Below are 19,445 nucleotides of genomic sequence, written 5' to 3' on the forward strand. Positions count from 1 at the left end.
TCAGCACATGCACTTTTTAAAATACTGAATCACAGAATTATAGAATCATTTCTGTCAGAAGAGACCCTCAAGATTGAGTGCAACCATAACCTAGTTCTAGCACTAAACCATGTCCCTAAGTGCCACATCTACATGTCTTTCAAATACCTCCAGGGACAGTCACTCAACTGCTTCTCTGGGCAGCCTATTCCAATACGTGAGAACCCCTTCAGTGAAGAATTTTTTCCTAATATCCAGTCTTAACCTTCCCTGATGCAACTTGAGACCATTTCCTCTTGTCGTATCCTTTGCTACTTGTGAAAAGAGACCAACACCCTCCCTGCTACAACCTCCTTTCAGGTAGTTGTAGACAGTGATAAGGTCTTCCCTCAGCCTCCTTTTTTCAGACTAAACAGCCCCAGTTCCCTCAGCTGCTCCTCATCACACTTGTGCTCCAGTCCCTTCACTGGCTTCATTGTTCTCCTCTGAACTTGCTCCAGCACCTCAATGTCTTTCTTATAATGGAGGGCCCAAAGCTGAACATGGTATTCAAGGCGGGGCCTCACCAGTGCTGTGTACAGGGAGAAATTCACTTCCCTAGTCCTGCTGGCAACACAATTCTTGATGAATGCCAGCATGCCATTGGCCTTTTTGGCCACCTGGGCATACTACTGGCTCATATTCAGCTGGCTGTTGATCAACACCCCCAGGTTCTTTTTCACCAGGCAGCTTTCCAGCCACTCTTCCCTGAGCCTGTAGGGTTGCACGGGTTTGTTGTGACCCAAATGCAAGATCTGGCACTTGGCCTTGTTAAACCTCATACAACTGGCCTCAGTCCAGTGATCCAGCCAGTCCAGATGCCTATGTAGACCCTTCCTACCCTCCAGCAATTCAACACTCCCACCCAACTTGGTGTCATCTGCAGACTTACTGAGGGTGTGAGGGTGCACTAAATTCCCTCGTCCAGATCATTGATAAAGAGATTAAGCAGAACAGGCCCCAATACTGAGTCCTGGGGAACACCACTTGTGAGCTGGTTTTGACTCCATTCACCACAACTCTTTGGGCCAAACCATCCAGCCAGTTCTTTATCCATCACAGAGTACACCCATCCAGGCCATGAGCTGCCAGCTTCTCCAGGAGAATGCTGTGGAATGCAGCATCAAAATGATTTGATTTTTGTACTGCACTGGTTTAGCTGGGATTGAGTTTTCTTCATAGTAGTTAGACTACTTTTTTTAGTAGCTAGTACAGTCTTTTGTTTCAGATTTAATATGAGAATAATGTGATAGCACACTGAATTTCCCATGCTTTGCCTGGGAAGAGTTAACTTCTTTCTTTACAGTAGGTAAGCTTTGTTTTGGAGTTAATATGGAAAGAATATGAGAATTCGCTGATGTTTTGGATGTTGCCAAGGAGACAAAGGTCTTTTGCAACTTTCCAGCTGCAGGTGGAAATAGCAACTGAGAGGGGCACAGACAGGACAGTACCTAGATTAGAATCAAGGTTGGTCAATGAAATATTCCCTCCCATCAGTGTCAGGCTCAGTATACAGCTGGAGGCAGATTTGGCAGCTCATTAGTTTGTTAGGCTGATGTTTTGCACTTTTTTGGCATTTTGCCTTTTTGCTTTCTTACTGAGATAGCTGTTTAAGACTTGGGGGCTCTCCTTTCCAGGACTGGCTGTTCAGCATGATCATGTTTCAGTACATACTGCTGACTGGATCTCCACTTTGGATTTTCACCGAATCTTCCAGGATTTGCTATACAGGACTGGAGTTTGCGAGCAATTGCCTTGTGCGTCACTTACTATATAGATATATATTTATATTTATTATTATTATTTGGTTTATGTTTTTTTTGTTTTGTCTTCATGTCTTATTAAACTGTTCTTATCTCAACTCTTGAGTTTCTCCCTTCCCTTTTGATTTTATTCCCATCCCACTTTGGGTGGTGATTGAGCAAGCGGCTGGTGCTTGATTGCTGACTGGGGTTAAAACACAATGTTACATACTGTTATTGCTATTAACCAATTAAAAATGCCTGATAAAGATCCTACACTAACATAATTAACTGTTCTCTAGAAATAGCAATGTTTCTACAAGACCAACTGTAACCAAGACCTGCTCCTAAATCTACCTTCTTATAGCTATAATATCCATGAAGTTCTGCAGTACATCAGATTGTGAGTTCAACAGTTATAATGCTGTAAATTAAAATTAAAAAAAAATCAAGCTGAGCACAGAATGTCATTTGCTGGAAGAAGCACTGATTCATAGTTAAACAGGATGTAACTAAACTTTAGAAGAAAATGTACTCTTAATTGTAATTAGCAAATGAAGTTTTAGCTTTCTTTATGTATGTATGTGTACACATACGTATGTCTATATGTATACGTATGTGTATGTGTGCACATATATACATACACATACTTATGCCTATATTTATGTGTACATGTGCTCATATATACATATACATCTGGATGTACATACACATATTGGAAAGAAAGAAAAGATGAGCTACTGCTACGAAAGAGAGAGAAAACAAAGTCTTTGCCTAAATTGAACTGTGAAGTGAGCATAGTAACATCCTTTGTTACCAAATGGTACTGCTGCTAATTTCTAATTAACAGGTATGATATTGATACTGCAAGTACAGGTTTTTCTGAAAGTACAAATAATCACTTGTGTTATTGTAACGTAGCAAGGCCATGGGCCAAACATCTGTTAGGCTTTGAGCTACTAAGTCAAAGCTCTGCTGTTATGAAGTGTAAGGATGTCTGAAGATGTTGCTACTGAAGCCATGAGAGTGAGAAATCTTGAATGTAAAGTGATTACAGAAGACAAAGGAAATGAAATTCAAAGCGTTTCAGAGAATCTTTAAATGAAGAATAGAATATTCAAAGGTCAGGAAATTCCCCCTACATTTACCTTTATAATATGAATGCTTCCAAACAAAACTAAGCTAGTGATGTTTTATTTCTATTTCCTTTGTTATAACTGCATTGAATCAATTTCAATATATATAAACTGATAGTAAATGGCATAACACATAAATGGCAAAGTCTAGGGTGAAATCTGACACACACTTAAAAGTCACAGTGGAAGATGTAATTTCTACTTAACAATGGTGCTGGCTGGAGGTAGTCAAGGTCATTCCTATTGATCTCAGTAATGAAAGGGTTATTCAGTTTTTCATTCTTCTTATCATCATTCTCATAAGACAAGCAAAAATGCTGGACATTTTTCTCAAACATTTTCATCTTCAAGAGAACTAATTATTAAGAACCATTTAGTTATGCTTGTGTGGCATCATTGAAGTGAAGTGTGGCATCATTGAAGTGAATTATTTGACATGGCAGAAGAGAAAATGATTAGTTTAAGATCATAGAGTAATTCAGGAAAGAATCTCCAGAGTCGTCTATTTCACCTTCTTGTTCAAGCAGTATCAGCATGAGGTCAGAACAGTTTGCTCAGGGCATTATGCAGTCATGTCTTGAAAACCTCCAAGGACACAGACTGCACAAGCTCTCTAGGCAACCTGTTCCACTGCTGAAATGTTCTCATGGGGAATTAACTTTCTCTTACATCTGCGTAGAAACAGTCACGTTTCAAATGGTGTCCATTGTCTCTGGTCCTCCTGCCATACACCACAGCAAATAACCTGACTCCATTTTCTTGATAACTGTGTCACAGGTATTGTAAAACTGCTGTTAGATTCCCCAAAGAATGTGCTTCTCCAGGCTGAACAAGCTCATTTCCTTCAGCATCTCCTCGCCCGGCAAGTGTTCAAGCTCCCAGCCCTCTTGGGTGGCCCTCCACTGAACCCACTGCCATCTGTCAATGTCTTTCTGGTACTGGGAGGCCCAAAACTGGGCATTCTAGTCATAATGAATGCTGATTGCTGGAGGATAATGTCTTTCCTCAATCTACTAGCTATGCTCCTGCCAATATAGGCCAAGATGCTGTTGGTCTTTTCTGCCATGGCAAACTGCTGGCTTATGATCTGCTTGCTGTCCACCAAGATCCCCAGATCCTTTTCAGCATGGCTGCTCCCCAACTGGAAAACTCCCAGCATTTATCATTGTGAGAGGTTACTCCTTCCATAGATGCAGGTTTTTGCATCTTTCCCTGAATTTGCAGGGATATCCTATGATGAGATGTCAAAATGCAGAATATTCGTTACACATAATACTTAAAAAGAAAAAATAATTCCCGCTGCCAGGGAAAATTTTGAATGAAACAAAATTTATTTTCTACTTACAAATGAGCATATTTGTTATAGAATCTGTTAGAAGTAACAAAAGCAGCATCAAAGCAAGTAATTTGTATTTATAAAGTGAACAATATTAAGTACTTTGAAATGTTCTGACTCCTGGTGGTTAATTTCATAATATTGCAAATAAGTTTGTGCAGATTGTATCTGTCATTGTGTGTTCCTTTCAATGTTTTGGAGAACTTCTCTTTGGCAGTCTTCAATCATTAAGAAAATTCAGCATAGCTAAGAGGCTTCTCAGAAAGTGGTTTCCTTCACTTATGAAGAATTCAAAAATAAACGATGGATGAACCTCATGTGCAGTGGAAATTTTGATGTATGGACCACAAAGCAGACTCAAGGAACCTTTCTTGCTATCATGGTGGGAACGTGACATCACATAGCTACATTTTAAACCCCCTAAAACTACTGCCTTTGAAAGTGTTCCTGTTACTTCTAAATTTTTGAATCTTCCTAAGAACCTAATGAAATTAAACAAGGGCAAGTGCAGGGTCCTGCACCTGGGGAGGAATAACCCCAGGCACCAGTACAGATTAAGGGTGGAACTGCTGGAAAGCAGCACTGCAGAGAAGGACCTGGGAGTTTTGGTGAACAAGAGGCTGATCATGAGTCAACAACATGCCCTGGTGGCCAAGAAGGTCACTTGTGTCCTAGAGTACTTAGAGAGAGTGGGACCAGCAGGTCAAGGGAGGTGATCCTCCCCCTTTGACTCTGCCCTGGTGAGGCCGCATTTGGAGTTCTGTGTCCAGTTCTGGGCTCCTCAGTTTAAGCAGGACAAGTAATTACTGGAGGGAGTCCAGCAGTGGGCTACGAAGATGACAAAGGGCCTACAGCACCTCTCATATAAGGAGAGACTGAGAGAGCTGGGTCTGTTCAGCCTGGAGAAGAGAAGGCTGAGAGGCCATCTCATCAATGTTTATCAATATTCCAAGAGTGGGTGTCAAGAGGATGGGACCAGACTCCTTTCAGTGGTGCCCAACAATAGGATGAAGGGCAATGGGTACAGGCTGAAGAGCAGGAGTTTCCATCTGAATATGAGGAAAAGCTTCTTTACTCTGAGGGTGCCAGAGCACTGGAACAGGCTGCCCAGAGAAGTTGTGGAGTCTCCTTCTCTGGAAACATTTAAAACCCGCCTGGACACATTCCTGTGCAATCTGCTCTAGGTGACCCTGCTTTAGCAGGTGGTTTGGACGAGATGATCTCCAGATGATGTCCCTTCCAACCCCAACCACGTGACTTCTGTGATTCCTGTACTAGACTCTGCTTCCTGAGGTCTGTGTCTGGAGGGATTCTACATATGTAATGGAACAGGTCACCCCCCTGAAAGGCTAGTATGGAATCTATGTAGAGAGATTTTATGCAAGTCAATAAAATTCTAGGGGACTTCCTAATTCAGCAGTACTTTTCGGTTTGTTGGGCTTTTTTGCAGGGATGGAATACAAGTAATTTTAATTGTGATAAGAATATTGTTAATGCAAACTCCCTCATATATTTTCTAAGGCAAACTGTCCACGGCATTTTCTACACAGCATACAGAATGCCTGTAGGCGAATTAAGTTAAGGAGCAGGGGAAATATAACATTAAGAGACAGCATGCTGTGAAAAATGGATCAGACATTTTGCATACAATTAATGGGAAATTGAACTAATTTTTCAGTTTATGTTTTTAGTTAAGTGTTTTAATTTAGAAAGTGCAGTTACTTCTTGTTGTAGTCTTGTTTCCCATCACATACTGGATTTAAAAGCATCATCTATCTTGATTTTCCTGTGACGAGGAAATTGCAACATTTAGCAAGTTTCTTCAACAGTTAATCTACTTCCCTGTGAAAAATATGCATGTCACTTGGAAGCCTAAGGTTCCATCTTGCTTGCCTTTGCCTACCAGAATGAAGATACCCTACCTGGATTCTTGTAAACTGATATCTGCCCTCCCTTAAATTTTTCTTTTTATGAAGTATGAAGACTGAGTTCCTTGAATTTTCTGGTAAAAAACATGAATTCCTATCATTCTTGTAGTTCTTCTCTGAATACTTTCCAGTTTTCAACAACCTGCTTGAAGTATGGATACAAAAACTGAACATGATATGACTGTAACTCCACTGCCAAGTCTAAAGACAAATTTACTCAGCATTTCCTGTTCATAAATACAAGGACCTCTTTCATGTCTGGGCCCCAGCATTAGGCTGGGAACTCGAAGTCTATTGAATAACTGTCGTGATACTCAATTACAGGCACACAGTAACTGCTAATAAAAATAAGTTGTTACTGCCAGGCCACACATTCTTTGCTTTTTAAATTATGCCTTTACTTTCACCATATAGAAATATGTAGTTTGACACTTCACCATGCAATCCAGTTCACTTTTTACTATTTGACATTGCTGCACTATTTACACTAATTTTCAAACTTCATCAGTAATAATTGTATGTTACATTCTAGGCCACTGATAACATATAAAAACAGTGTATGACAAAGCAGTAGCCCTTGAAGAACCTTACCTACACAGCAATTTACGATTTCAAGTAGATGAAATTCCCTTTTACGTCATCCAGATTTATGGATTGTAGGCAAGCGTCTCTGAAAACAATACCTTTTTCTTTTCATGTGAAGAATTTCAGTATGCAAAGTCAGAATTCAATACTTAGAAATTAAAACTCACATTTATTCAAGAAACTAAATATGAAAAAAAAAAAAAATTAAAGATTCCAAAGCATGCAAAAGGCAGAGAACTGTATTGTAATTTTTTCTGTCTATGTAATGCTTTCACAAGCAAAGAAGACCCAGAATCTTGCATGAAAATATATATGTAATGTTTCAAGAATATTTGGGATTAAATTTTCACTGTGCTGTACATGCTACAAGAAGAAATTATTCTGGTAACAAAGCAGATTAATTTGTATGCATCATAAAGTCTGTTGTCATAAGTAAAAGGAGGATGTTGAGGTTTTATCATGGTTTGCAGGGGCACGACAAAGTTACATCTGTTTCTAAGATAGTTCTTAGCTACAATGTGCCGGTGTGGTTAGCACGAAATATGTAGAGTGAAGAGACACAACATTATTTGCCTGAAGTGATAAGCTTACTGGGTTCTATTCTGAGCTTTGTGTATCACATACAGAGGCTTTGATCTTCTACCGCTAGATTACCAACTTTCCTTTCAAAATTTGTCTGTCTTTAATCAACAAGGAAACAAATCTGCCATTATTGACATAAGGATGTTTTAAAATCTGACAAAATGTTTATTATTTTATCATGATAAAAAACATAATTTATTTTACAGGGAGGTCTGCTAGTCATTGTCTAACTATAAGTATACCAATGTCTTTTTTTTTTTTATGCTGCTATTGCTTATTTGATACATATTTGTATCAAGCAGTTTAGAAACCTTGCTAGGAACATCAACACATGTTATGCAAGTACTATGCTATGTCATGCACAGTTAGCTGAAAAGTAATAAAGATACGTTGAAAATGTAAAAGTATTCCATGTAGATAGCACTTCCCAACAAAAGGCAAAGATTTGTGGTTTCCTAGGAGTTAGCTGACTTCAATTTGTATTCTCAGAGAGCATCATACATTTGAGTACTTTGCTGAATCAAATCAGGGAAATATGCTTGTTGTAATTGTTGTTTATATGTTTGTTGTAATTGTTACAAAGGTACTGCCATATTCAGAAAAAAATAAACTAGAATGGCAGGGGGCAGCTATGGGTAGGCATCTTGGAAGTATTTGCTTAATACTTCTCTTTCTAAGCTAGTAAGATTATGTTGATCACGCAAGCCATTTGCCTCTCTCTTGTGTAGTTGATAGAGTGGGAATTAGAAGGGATACTGAGTTCAGGCAGTCACAGCTACCTACTTGCTATGCCTAGTCTTCAGAAAACCTTAAACTGTAGATCAGAAGAATGCATACCACTGAAAACTGAGGATTTAATAGACATGTCAATATTGAAATCCAGATGAATTAATTGCAAAGAGCATTGTAAGATTTATGTTTAAAAGTTCAATGAAAAAATACAGTTCCTATCATCTTATAGTTGGCCATCATGAGCCACAAGAAAAGGGAAAAGTTAAATAAAACTGCAAGGAAAGACAAACGTCCTATTAACAAGAAAATTTATATGAAAACTATTCCTGACCAACTCCCAGGAAAGCCAGTAAGAGCCAGACTGGATATAGAAAAAGAAACAACAACTTCTGCAGTAAATAAGGAGACTGTTTCACGAAGATTCTGCTCTATCTGCCACCGAAGGCAGCATCCACTAGGTGTCATCGTGTGTCATAGAGACTTTTATACTTTTATACAAACACCTACCATGTGAAATTGTCTGGAGCACATGGTGTCCTCAAAAATATCATACCTATTAAAAAAATTACTTTCAGTTGATTACTGAAAACAGTTGTGTGAAGCACCACTGTAAAGTCTACTGCCAATATTATGTGCAGAATTAGGAGTGGAACCACAAATGATGCAGCACCTACCTCACTGCTTCATGTGGGGCCTGCTCTGTGCTACACGGCAGAGGGGAGGTTGCTGGGGAGCAGCATCCTGTGCCACCCACACCCCTGGGCTGTCTGTGCTGCTGCACTGGGAAAAGAGCCTGTAGATTTTTAGTAGGTGGTAGCAGGGTCGAGCTGCAACGGAAGTTTAGAAATACAGGGTGTTTTAAAAAGATGGACCCAGCTGGAAATCACAACACAAGGTGTTTTGGGTCCATCTTTTTGAAAGACCCTGTAGAAAGTATGGATAAAAAAGATTCATTATCTCCACTAACAACAAGCACTCCATTTTCCTGTACATGATGTTCTTTTGTAGTTTACCCGGACATTAGAGAAAACTCTGTTTTCATCTACTTATTCTATTAGCTATGAGTTCCAAAATGTTTTTAAAAATTAATTAATTACAAGATTTAGTTCATTAAAAATCAGTCAATTAATAAATTAGACACACTAACAAAAGGTGACCAGACATATCTTAGCTCACTTACAAGAACTGGATATGCTCTGTTCTTATACCAATTACTAATGAACACACTATCAAGTCTACTTAAGTTCAGAAACAAGTTTCATTTTATTTAGAAGTATCATCAGGTTATTTAATATGAAGTAACCATATCTTTCACTGAGGTTTTTGCCTTTTTTAAATTTAAAGTGATAGAAAATTTATAATTGCTGTGGCATTTTTCTCTCACAACAATAAATAATTATTTCCCATGGAAGGAAGGATTGGACACATTTCTTTAAACTTTAATAAACTTTAAAAAAAAGTCTCTTAATGGTCAAGAACTACAATATTTCATATGTTGTTGTTCTTCACACGTGGTATTTTGTCCATCAGTTGACTGTGCTTGTTCAGCTCTTTGGAGAAAGATTTTAATATCCTATGAAAAGGAAAATGAAAAGTTAACACGTCATTTAATGTAGCAGACTGATATACCTTAAAACTTCTAAAAGTAAAGCCTGTCTTTCCATGGGGTGAGCTTTCTAACTAGTGACCGGAAGAATTTGATGAAAAACTAACTTCAGCAGAGATATATTATGATAAATTACACTTTCTCCAGGCTACATTAGATATCTTCCAGAAAGGCACTCAGAACAGCATTGTCATTCAGCTTCAGCACTATGTTCAGTGCACTAATGAAAACATGAACATTCAGTGGCAATTGCGGAAGGCACATTCTTTATGGCAAATTCTAAGAGTTACAGTTGCGTCACCAGCATCACAGAAATGAGGTTTTCATCTTAGCACACAACCTTTTTGCATTCAGTGGGTTTACAAAACTACAGTGTGTTAAAATGTGATTCTTAAATTAAGCAGAGATCTTAAGCATACACTTAAACTTATCAGTAAAGACAGGTATTCAGAATGTTGTTTAAACCAGCAAATATTATTCAGAACATAGAGACATATTCTTCAAGTTTCTTTTTTTATGTCATATTTCAGTCTGAACTTAAACACCTCAAGCAAATGGGAATAGAAGAAAATAACCGTAATATTTGGAGTAATAAATTTAGACATCATAGAGTTAACTTTTTGTGCACTTCTGCATTCTTTATAACACAGTTTGATTTGTTAATTTTCAATAATTTTGTATTAGCACAATATTCTCTGTTTCCAACTTCAGCAAGACTATCTGTTGTCTAAGTAGGAAGAACAAGGACTTTGTGATTTAAAAAAATATTCTTAATGTTTAACACAAAGATATGTAATAGTTTAACTTCTAGCATTTTCTAGTATTGCCAGTACATATAGTTTTCCTTTAGGAGAGTAATTAACAGTCAGAATTTTTATTAAAAAATATTTAAAATTCAAATACATAATCCAATATGTATTTTGCACATATTTTGAACATACAACCTTTTTTCAAAAGCAGAAAATGCCTGTATGTAATGATGCCTCACATGCCTTGCAAAACTTAGGAGCATTTCAATGAATACAAAAGAACCATGTCGAAAGATAACTTTACCAGCGCTTTGTTTTAGAAGGTAGTGCTAACATTTCTCTTTGGCTCTAAGAAATACTTCAGTTTAAGGAGGCCTTTTTCAGTACCTTGAGTCAGAAAAAGAAGTTTCAATTCTGGTTGGACAAAAGTAAATGTTAGCAAATGGAACCTTCAGCAAGCTCATTATCGGTACTTATCTTTACCACATGAAGCAGATGAGGATCTCAGTAAACTGTAGTACTTCTGGCACTATAGAATGTGAACTTTATTAGGAAAGTTCTGAATATAAAGTACAAACCTATGTTCCTGTAAATAATAAGTTGATAAAGCTACTGCTGATCATTTCAAAACAAATTATACAGAGAGACACGTCCAACATTGTCATTGTGTTCATGTGTGTGGGAAGTGGAAATATATGTTTGATGTCAGTCTAAAAGCAAGAATGGTGTGATTTAAAAGCGTAACCTGATGCAGAAAAGAGCGTGAATGAACAGCATTTTGAGAATGAGAAAAAGTTTCCTCTGGATAGATTTTATTTATGTAACTACTAGTTTTGCAAAGGAAACCAAAACTACATAACCTCGAAACACTGGAGAAATCATACCCCAACAGATTTGCTATGTCTGTGTTTAATGAAACAAACTTAATGTTTCTGTTATATGAATAGATCTGTAATTTTTAAATGTAAGAAACAGTGTTTGTCAGGTATATTTGCATATTTGCATCCTTTTTTTTTTTTTTAATAAAAGATAAAGAGAAGCACAACATAGGTCTCTATTTTAAACTAGTATTTAAACACCGAGTTCAATTTTCCTTCTCTTGCACATTGGGACATTTAAAACACCACATGAAAAAGGATTCTCAAGTTTCATAAGTATTACAGCTACTGCCTATGGGTAGGCAGTGATTCAGCAGTGCTTTTTTCTGTCAAAACATCAAGTATTGCCTAAGAACTATATGATCTGCCTCATAAGCCTTACTGAATAGGATCTGTATGAACTCTCACTAGAAAGAAAACATTTTTACTTTGTTAAATGATAAATGGAGTTCCGAATATTTCTTGAGTTGTATCATATTAAATATCTGTTGTGAGTATAAGCAGGTTTTGTGATTATTGTTCAACAAAAAAATAAATGGGTTTTGATAAAGACATGTTAACTCCACACTATTAGTAATTCTGTCTCAATGGAATTCCAGTTTCAATGAATATCTGAGTAATTTTGCTGAAATTATTAATAAAACCAACAAAATAACAGCAGTAATATATGACAACTAATTTTGAAGGAACAAGCTTGAAGGAACAGTCTGTATTAAACGTATTCAATATACAGACATATGGAAATACAATGTCATATTCTTTTCTTCACAACTAGAGTTTTTTAAAAAGGATTATTCAGGAATTGAATGCAAGATAAAAATGTAACATAACATTATCAAACACATACTAATTTTCATATCAACAAACAAAATGCCAGTTATTATGGGGATGTTGTTTGACAACCAGCTGAGCATAACCCAGCAGTGTGCCCAGGTGGCCAAGAAGGCCAACAGCATCCTAGCTTGTGTCTGAACTAGTGTGGCCAGCAGGACCAGGTCAGTGATCATCCCCCTGTACTCAGCACTGGTGAGGCCGCAACTTGAATCCTGTCTTTTCCAACCTGAATGATTATATGATTAAAGTATTTGTTATCTCAGTAATTACAACAATGTAGTCTACTCAAAATAACAGATTAATGCAGGTGTTAATAATTATAGGAGCAGAATATATCTCAGACTCTTTCTTTAAATGTATCACAATCAAAATACAGAATTACTAAAATGTGGTCTTGTTTCTGTATTACCATATCTATGACCAACTTCAGATAGAAGGCAAAATTTGTAACAAGAAATAATACCAGGCCTGAAGAAGACCTCTTAATAGACCAACCTTAACAGAACAACTTATGCAGTGGAAAAAGCAGAATTGCTTGTTTCCAGATGAATCACTTGGTCTAATAAAAATATTTTCTAATTTATTATTAAATGTATTTAAAGATAATTTCATTCAGAATGTAATTAAGTATGTACATAAACACATACTCATATATAGGTGTGTGGTCTAGATATTTTAAAGGATTACATTTCACCTGATAAGTGAAAATACTGAGTTGATAATCACAGACTACTTGCAAGTTCTAGTCAGGACCAGAAAGACTGCTAATCAAGATAGAAATGATCAGATTAAAAAGTATTAGAATTTCCAGGCTTATTCACTTGTTGGCATGTGTACAAGGATAACAGAAAGGTCATTGTCCTGTAGGATGTTACCAGCCCACTGGTATATGAACTGAGGAAACAAATTCCCTTCAAAAGACAAGAATATATCTCACCTGGAGATAATATTTTTATCAGAGACAGTATTGGTTAAACCTAAACAGGATATTGGGAGGCCACAGGAATCTGATTCCCTAACTGAAATTTAAAAAACTGTAGGCTAGATATTCCATTTATAGTTTTCAGCCAAATGTTTTTTTTCCACTGTTTATGACTGCAGTAGTAGAAACATTTCAACCTTAGAAACCACACCCTAACTTGCTGTATTTATCTCACAAAAGATCTCAAAATAACAGCAGTGTGGTTGAATTTCATTTTTATAGAGACTTTTATAGTCTCAAGAGAATTCATGAAAAAAATAATTGATGCTAAAAGTATTGTTTACTTATTTTGGAAATGCTTTGGGAAGAAAAAAGTTCACCTGTTTACTAAATATAATTCTTTGAAGAACTGTCAGAAGAAAACTGTTCCTGAAGCACATATATTTTTGACCAGAATCCTAACCTACATAAAACAATTGCCACTTGGTCTCTATGCATGTTTGGTGGTGAATACAATAATTTGCTGTAATGTGGAGCAAGAACCTGTTGTCTTCACTCTCCCTTAGTCAGAATTTGAAAGTAAGACTGTGAAGTGTTGACTTCATGCATAAAACAACAGTCTGTATTTACCAGAATAGTCAATGATTATATTTTATTTTAAAATACAGAAACCATAGAGCACTGAATTTGAGATATAGTCAGTATAAAGTCTTGCAAGAGGAAATTCTAAGTATTACAAATCGAAACTGAAGCTCTGCATCATCTTAACTGTCAAGCCAGGAGATACAGGCATCAAATGAATCTGCCAAATAGGTACAAAAATGTATTAGTTGAATGCAATGGTACCAATAGGTCTCTGGTAGACAAGCTGTGGAAACACTTTGAGAGAGCATGTCGTCTGAAACCCTCAGCTACTGCCAAGATTCATATACAATATTTTCTCATCAACACCTTTTCTCACAGACTGACAATTTTTATAACTGTGCTGTCCTGCACATATGCTACCAATCATAAATAACATAGCTGATTGATGATAGCTAATAAATTTTAAATTTATACTACAATCTATTATTCAAGCTATATAACATAGTTTCTCCTGAAAGTGGTACTGGAAGACTAGAAATTTGATTAAGAATAGGTGCTGTGCTCTTGATATTCAGCTATTGGTTAGTGTGAAAAGGTTTTCAAAAGAAGTCCCTCTCCTTGTAAATTGCAGAGTATTTAATCAAATGTAGGTAACAGGGCAGTTCTACAGTATGTCACAGAAGAACATTTGAACCTGTACTACTTCTGCATGCCTTTTCCTGCAGCCTGGTTGGCCTAAATTGGAATATATTCTACTGCACATCTCGAAATGTCTCTCAGTAAGATCCTGTTGGAAAGACAATTCAATCAGGCTCCTTTCTATGAGTGGGGGAAACGAAATGCCACGTATAAGTTTGCAGACAACATCAAGTTGGGTGGGAGTGTTGATCTGCTGGAGGTTAGGAAGGCTCTACAGACTCTATAGTCTCTACAACTACCTGAAAGGAGGTCGTAGTGAGGTGGGTGTCAGTCTCTTTTCTCATGTAGGAAATGATAGAATGAGAGGAAATGGCCTCAAGTTGCACCACAGGAGGTTCAGATTGGATATTAGGAAAAATTTCTTCAAAGAAAGGGTTATTAAGCATTGTAAGATGCTGCCCAGGGAAGTAGTGGAGCCACCATCCCTGGCAGTGTTTAAAAGACATGTAGATATGGTGCTTAGGGACATGGTTTAGTGGTGGAGTTGGCAGCGTTACATTAACGGTTGGACTTGATGATCTTAAAGTTCTTTTCCAACTTAAAGGATTCTATGAATCTATGTGGCAAGGTGGTAGAAAACCAGTAGGCAGCTATTGGCCAGCAAGATAGGTATAAAAAATAAGCCAGAAAGCAGTGCAGTCTTCTGTGGACAGAGTTTTCAAGGAAAACTAACTAACGAAATCTACAACCTGATATGCTCTATATCTGGTCTACATTTCAAAGTGGCAGTATGTAAATTAACTATATTTACTTGTCAGGGATAATGCAATTTTCAGTATGTGTAATTACAAAATTCTTGGTTCTAGAAACCAGTACTTACAGGAATCTTGTAAAGTTGGCACCTGTTGATTAAGTCTTGAATGAAAGGATGCTTCAAAAGGAGTACAACTGGAATGGGTGTCAGATCTTCACTGCCCAATTCCTTGTATATTTTGATGAAGTGCTTTAAGAAAACAAACAAACAAACAAAAAAGTTGAATTTATTAAGTCTTAAAAAAATCTGGGGTCAAATAAAGATTGCAGCACATATTTATTTAACATAAAACACAAGATACAAAATGCTCTTTGAGTCAAATAGCCTACCTTCTCATAGTTGCCTTCCTTCTCCATATTATGAAATCTATTATTGTCTTCGTCTTTACTTTCTCCAGTATGAAACACTTTGAGTAGAGTTGCCACTGAAATGATTCCTTTGTCCATGTAATCCAAGACCACGTTTTCATATGGATCTATCAAACTTTTCCTAGTTGTTACTATGATGTTATAAGGAAAATCCTAAGAAAACAAAGCATATGTATAATATTTGGTGATAAATAGTCTGTCGGCAAGTTATATGTTTCATTTAGACATCATTAAGTGGATTATTCTTCCAAACCTCAGTTCTTACAAAACAAAAATCATCAATTCACACAAAGTTATCTACTGAACTAGAGGATAAAGGAATGGATCCTCGGAGTTCAGAAATATCCATATCATTGATATTACCAGAAATTTAATAAACAGCTTTTTCCAGGAATGTGGCCAACATTCCACTGAGAAATTCGTATTCTTCAGACCAACAAAATGTAAAAATACTTATTAGGACAAATTACAATATTGTACCAAGGACTCTGTTGTTTATACAAAGAGTAAACCTGGGAATTCTGGATGTTTACATGAAAAGCAGCATTAATTTTCTAGTCCAGATCAAGGAGTCACTGCAAGAATTTTATTTTGGCTAACAGTTAACATAGGCTCACCAGCTTTGCACAGAAAAAGATGTAAAAGGCTTTATGCAGAAAAAAAAAGAAAAAAGAAAAAAGAAAAAAAAAAAGAAATTTAATATAAACAAACAATCTTTGGGGTGATTAGAGATGGACAAAGAGGAAGAAAACTCCACTGCACAGACTTCTGAGCACAAAGATAAAAAAGGACCTCACATAGGTGCACAAAGCTTTGACTAGGTTAGGCTAATCCGTGTAGACTAACCATTAGCAACAAGAAGAAATTATATTTAATTTAACATCCCATTTCTTTCTTCACCAGGAAAGGAAGAGTGCTGGCATTAAGTCACGCTTGTGCTACCTGTCTCAGGCCTTAATATATGTCTTTTTCCCACACAGGAGGAGCAGAGTCATTGATCTAGTCTTTTTAACACTCAACAGTGGAGACTACACAAATATCAACACTGAGATTCTTCTATCTTCCATGAACTGTCTACATTTAGCTGTAAGATCTACACAACCAGTAGCAAAATTATTGAGACCTAAAAGTTAAGCATTCTAAATGAGAGGGTCTTTGCTATGAAGTTAGTAAAGTGTTTGCTTGATCTTCTACTAACATCATTGAAGTTTCAGATGTGCTTCTGTAGGCAACTACCATTCATAAGTCATCACAATTATCAGCACAGAGCAAGAAAAAGAGAGGAGGCAAATTAAATTAGGCACCACTGTGTAAGTGCCTACTGACAAGCTGACTGTCTAAGGTGTATTACAAAACTCCTTTGAGATGAGCTGGATAGCTCTTTCCATTGACCAGTATTTCACTGATGATATTTACTAGATTTCCAGTACCTGTAGTGAGAAGTTTTAGATCACATGTAAATAGCCAATGGTGGACAATGGTTTAGATTATTAATTTGATCTGGAAATCATGTTGAACGTTTTCAAAGATTTATGTCTTTCTATTTGATGGAGTGAGACTCAAATATGAAATGATACAATCTCATAATTTACTTTTTGCCCCCTTGTGGTAGCTGAATATTCTGCATGAAATGCAGGCCCTACTGAAGTCAAAGGTGAAAACTCTCATTCACTTCAGTGGAACAGGATTTTATTCACTCTCTTTTTTCTGTATTCAGCTTTATTGTTAAAGTGTAGAATTATGACACAAAAGAAATAAGAAGAAAGAAATATTAAAATTGTGTTCTACCAGCCCTGCAATTGTAACCACCAATCTGTAAAAGACAGATATAAAGCCAAAGATAGTCCAAACGTGCAAGATGTTCGTTTAGCATCCAATTCTTAGATATTTCTAGGTTTCATGGGGACTTCTCAAGATGAGTTAGGTGTGTAAACTGTCTATGTAATACATTGTGAATCAGATCGGACATAGCACAGATTGACAGAGCTGATATATTGACTGGGAAACTAAGCATGAGGAAATTGTCAGGTTGGATGGGGCATAACTCTTTCTCTTCAGAGACACTTTGTTAATTCTAGATTGAAGGGAGATGCTTCCCTCCACTCATGGCCTTACCAAGTCATTGACACAAAGGTGATAATGCCAGTGCAGTCACTAACAATCTTACAGAAGTCCAGAGCAAATAGACCAAACCAAGCAGTAAACAGTAAGCAGGAGAGCAGGTCGTGTTGCTTTATATCCAATGATCTGAAAGAACCTTCCACTGAAATATGGGAAACTAAGTTCAGATCTACTGTATCGAATTGGAAACATCCTGCACTCTCCTTCTTTCTATGAAATGTGCAAGGGAAATTGTTTTATTTAGTGTCTCCTATGGACAATTAAAACTTCTATTAACACCCCTCTCCTCCATCAATTGGAACTAATTCTTCTCTCACTTAACAGCTGTGTTCCCTTTCAAAAACTGTGCTGTGCCAAATAAAAGCAGACACAAGGGAATATAATAATATCTTTTGTAATTTAAAGTGATGTATAGGCTTACACTGTGTGGTAAAATAAAGGCCTTTCTATACTGTTTCTGTAAAGCATAGCTCTATTTTAAGCGTTAGGCAAATAAGCTAGAGTCACTGTGGTTGTGACAGCCCAGTGAAACACTTTATTATTTAGATGAGTGAGCTCTTTCTAAGGTGTACGTACAGATGTATATTTTATATGTCAAAAAATTATTTAATACTTCAGTAATAAGTAACTGATGCATGCAGTGCACTAATGGCAGTTTTGAGTCTTGAAAAATAACAATATATTCCAGAAATACTAACAATGTTTAAAAGCCCAGCTTCATTTGATGTGCAAATACATTCATCATGACTGTAAAAACAATTTAAAAATAACTGATTGTAAATTATTAATCCTTATGACTTACAGGTAAACTGAAACACTTGAAAATAATAACAAAGATGTATATCTTTCCAAATAGCCCACAGAAACATAGTGGGAAAGAAAGTAAGAAAAGTAATAAGATCAGGTTTTGTGTCTTTGGACAACAATAGCATGTCACACTGTAGTCTTAGTTCCTGGGGACTGATAGCTGGTCTTAATTGTCTAGAGTGTGCTCTATTCACCTGTACCACAGTACAAAGGGTAGTTACTAGTACATATCTTAAACTTCCATCATTATTTGGCAAGCAAATTTCCAGACTTTTGGAAAAATACCTCTAAGTATGACTAGCAAGGTCAGCGGAATTATTTGCAGAGTTCTCATGCAGTCAGTGGCACTACTTGTAAGGACTGGAGCTACCCAGTATAAGAAAATATACAGAAATATAGTTAATTTATAATTTACAAGTACCATTACTATTCTCTAATATTTTACTGTAAAACTTTACCGCACATGGAAAAGAAGCTTCTTGTTTTCTATGAATATATGTTCCACTAGCAATGCTAAGTGCTCTGTAAACACCTTCAACAGGATCAGGGTGGCAGGCAAAATAAAGTAGCATCTCAGTATAGCTGAGCAGAGCAGGACCTTTTCTTGTATCAGCAAATAAACTGAAGAAAAACTATAAAAGGACAGAAATATGTAAGTTAATTTCTACAAATGGCATTTAATCAAATACAAATCAAAGGCTGTAGGGAAAAGGGAAGGGTGAAATAAAGTAATGACTGCTGATAAGTGATCTCATCTTTTAAAATGTTTTTATGCTGTGTAAATCGAGATACATCAGAGACGTGTCTGAGTCACTCAAGGAAACAAATGATAGTATTTTCTTTTCTACAGCGAGGACTTTCGCAGAATGTGCAGAAAGTCATAAAATCCTGTATCATGAAAAAGAGGTCCAAACCACTTTATTGTATTCAGATCACACTATTATCTCCCTCTTCCATGGAGAATTCCAGAAGCTTAGATGCAGGTATCACTTGCCTCTCATTCTTTACAAGGCTGGTTACTGTGCAGCAAAATCAATGCGCTTCAAAGGAAAAATAGAATAAT

The 19,445-nt window shown here is 36.6% G+C and overlaps 1 protein-coding gene across 1 annotated transcript in view; it reads right to left on the minus strand.

Annotated features, from left to right (window-relative positions):
• Positions 1-9,530: 9,530 nt before the first annotated feature.
• Positions 9,531-19,445, minus strand: part of SPEF2 (sperm flagellar 2) — a gene marked incomplete at both ends in the record, with an annotated part of 85,703 nt that continues 75,788 nt past the window's right edge. The window contains 4 exons of the mRNA XM_080362527.1: positions 9,531-9,632; positions 15,153-15,275; positions 15,416-15,607; positions 18,841-19,008. Coding sequence (XP_080218653.1) covers positions 9,531-9,632; positions 15,153-15,275; positions 15,416-15,607; positions 18,841-19,008 — 585 coding nt within the window. The remainder of the gene's footprint in view (positions 9,633-15,152; positions 15,276-15,415; positions 15,608-18,840; positions 19,009-19,445) is intronic.

The sequence above is a fragment of the Nesoenas mayeri genome (assembly GCF_963082525.1).
Source record: "Nesoenas mayeri genome assembly, chromosome: Z".
Lineage (NCBI taxonomy): Eukaryota > Metazoa > Chordata > Aves > Columbiformes > Columbidae > Nesoenas > Nesoenas mayeri.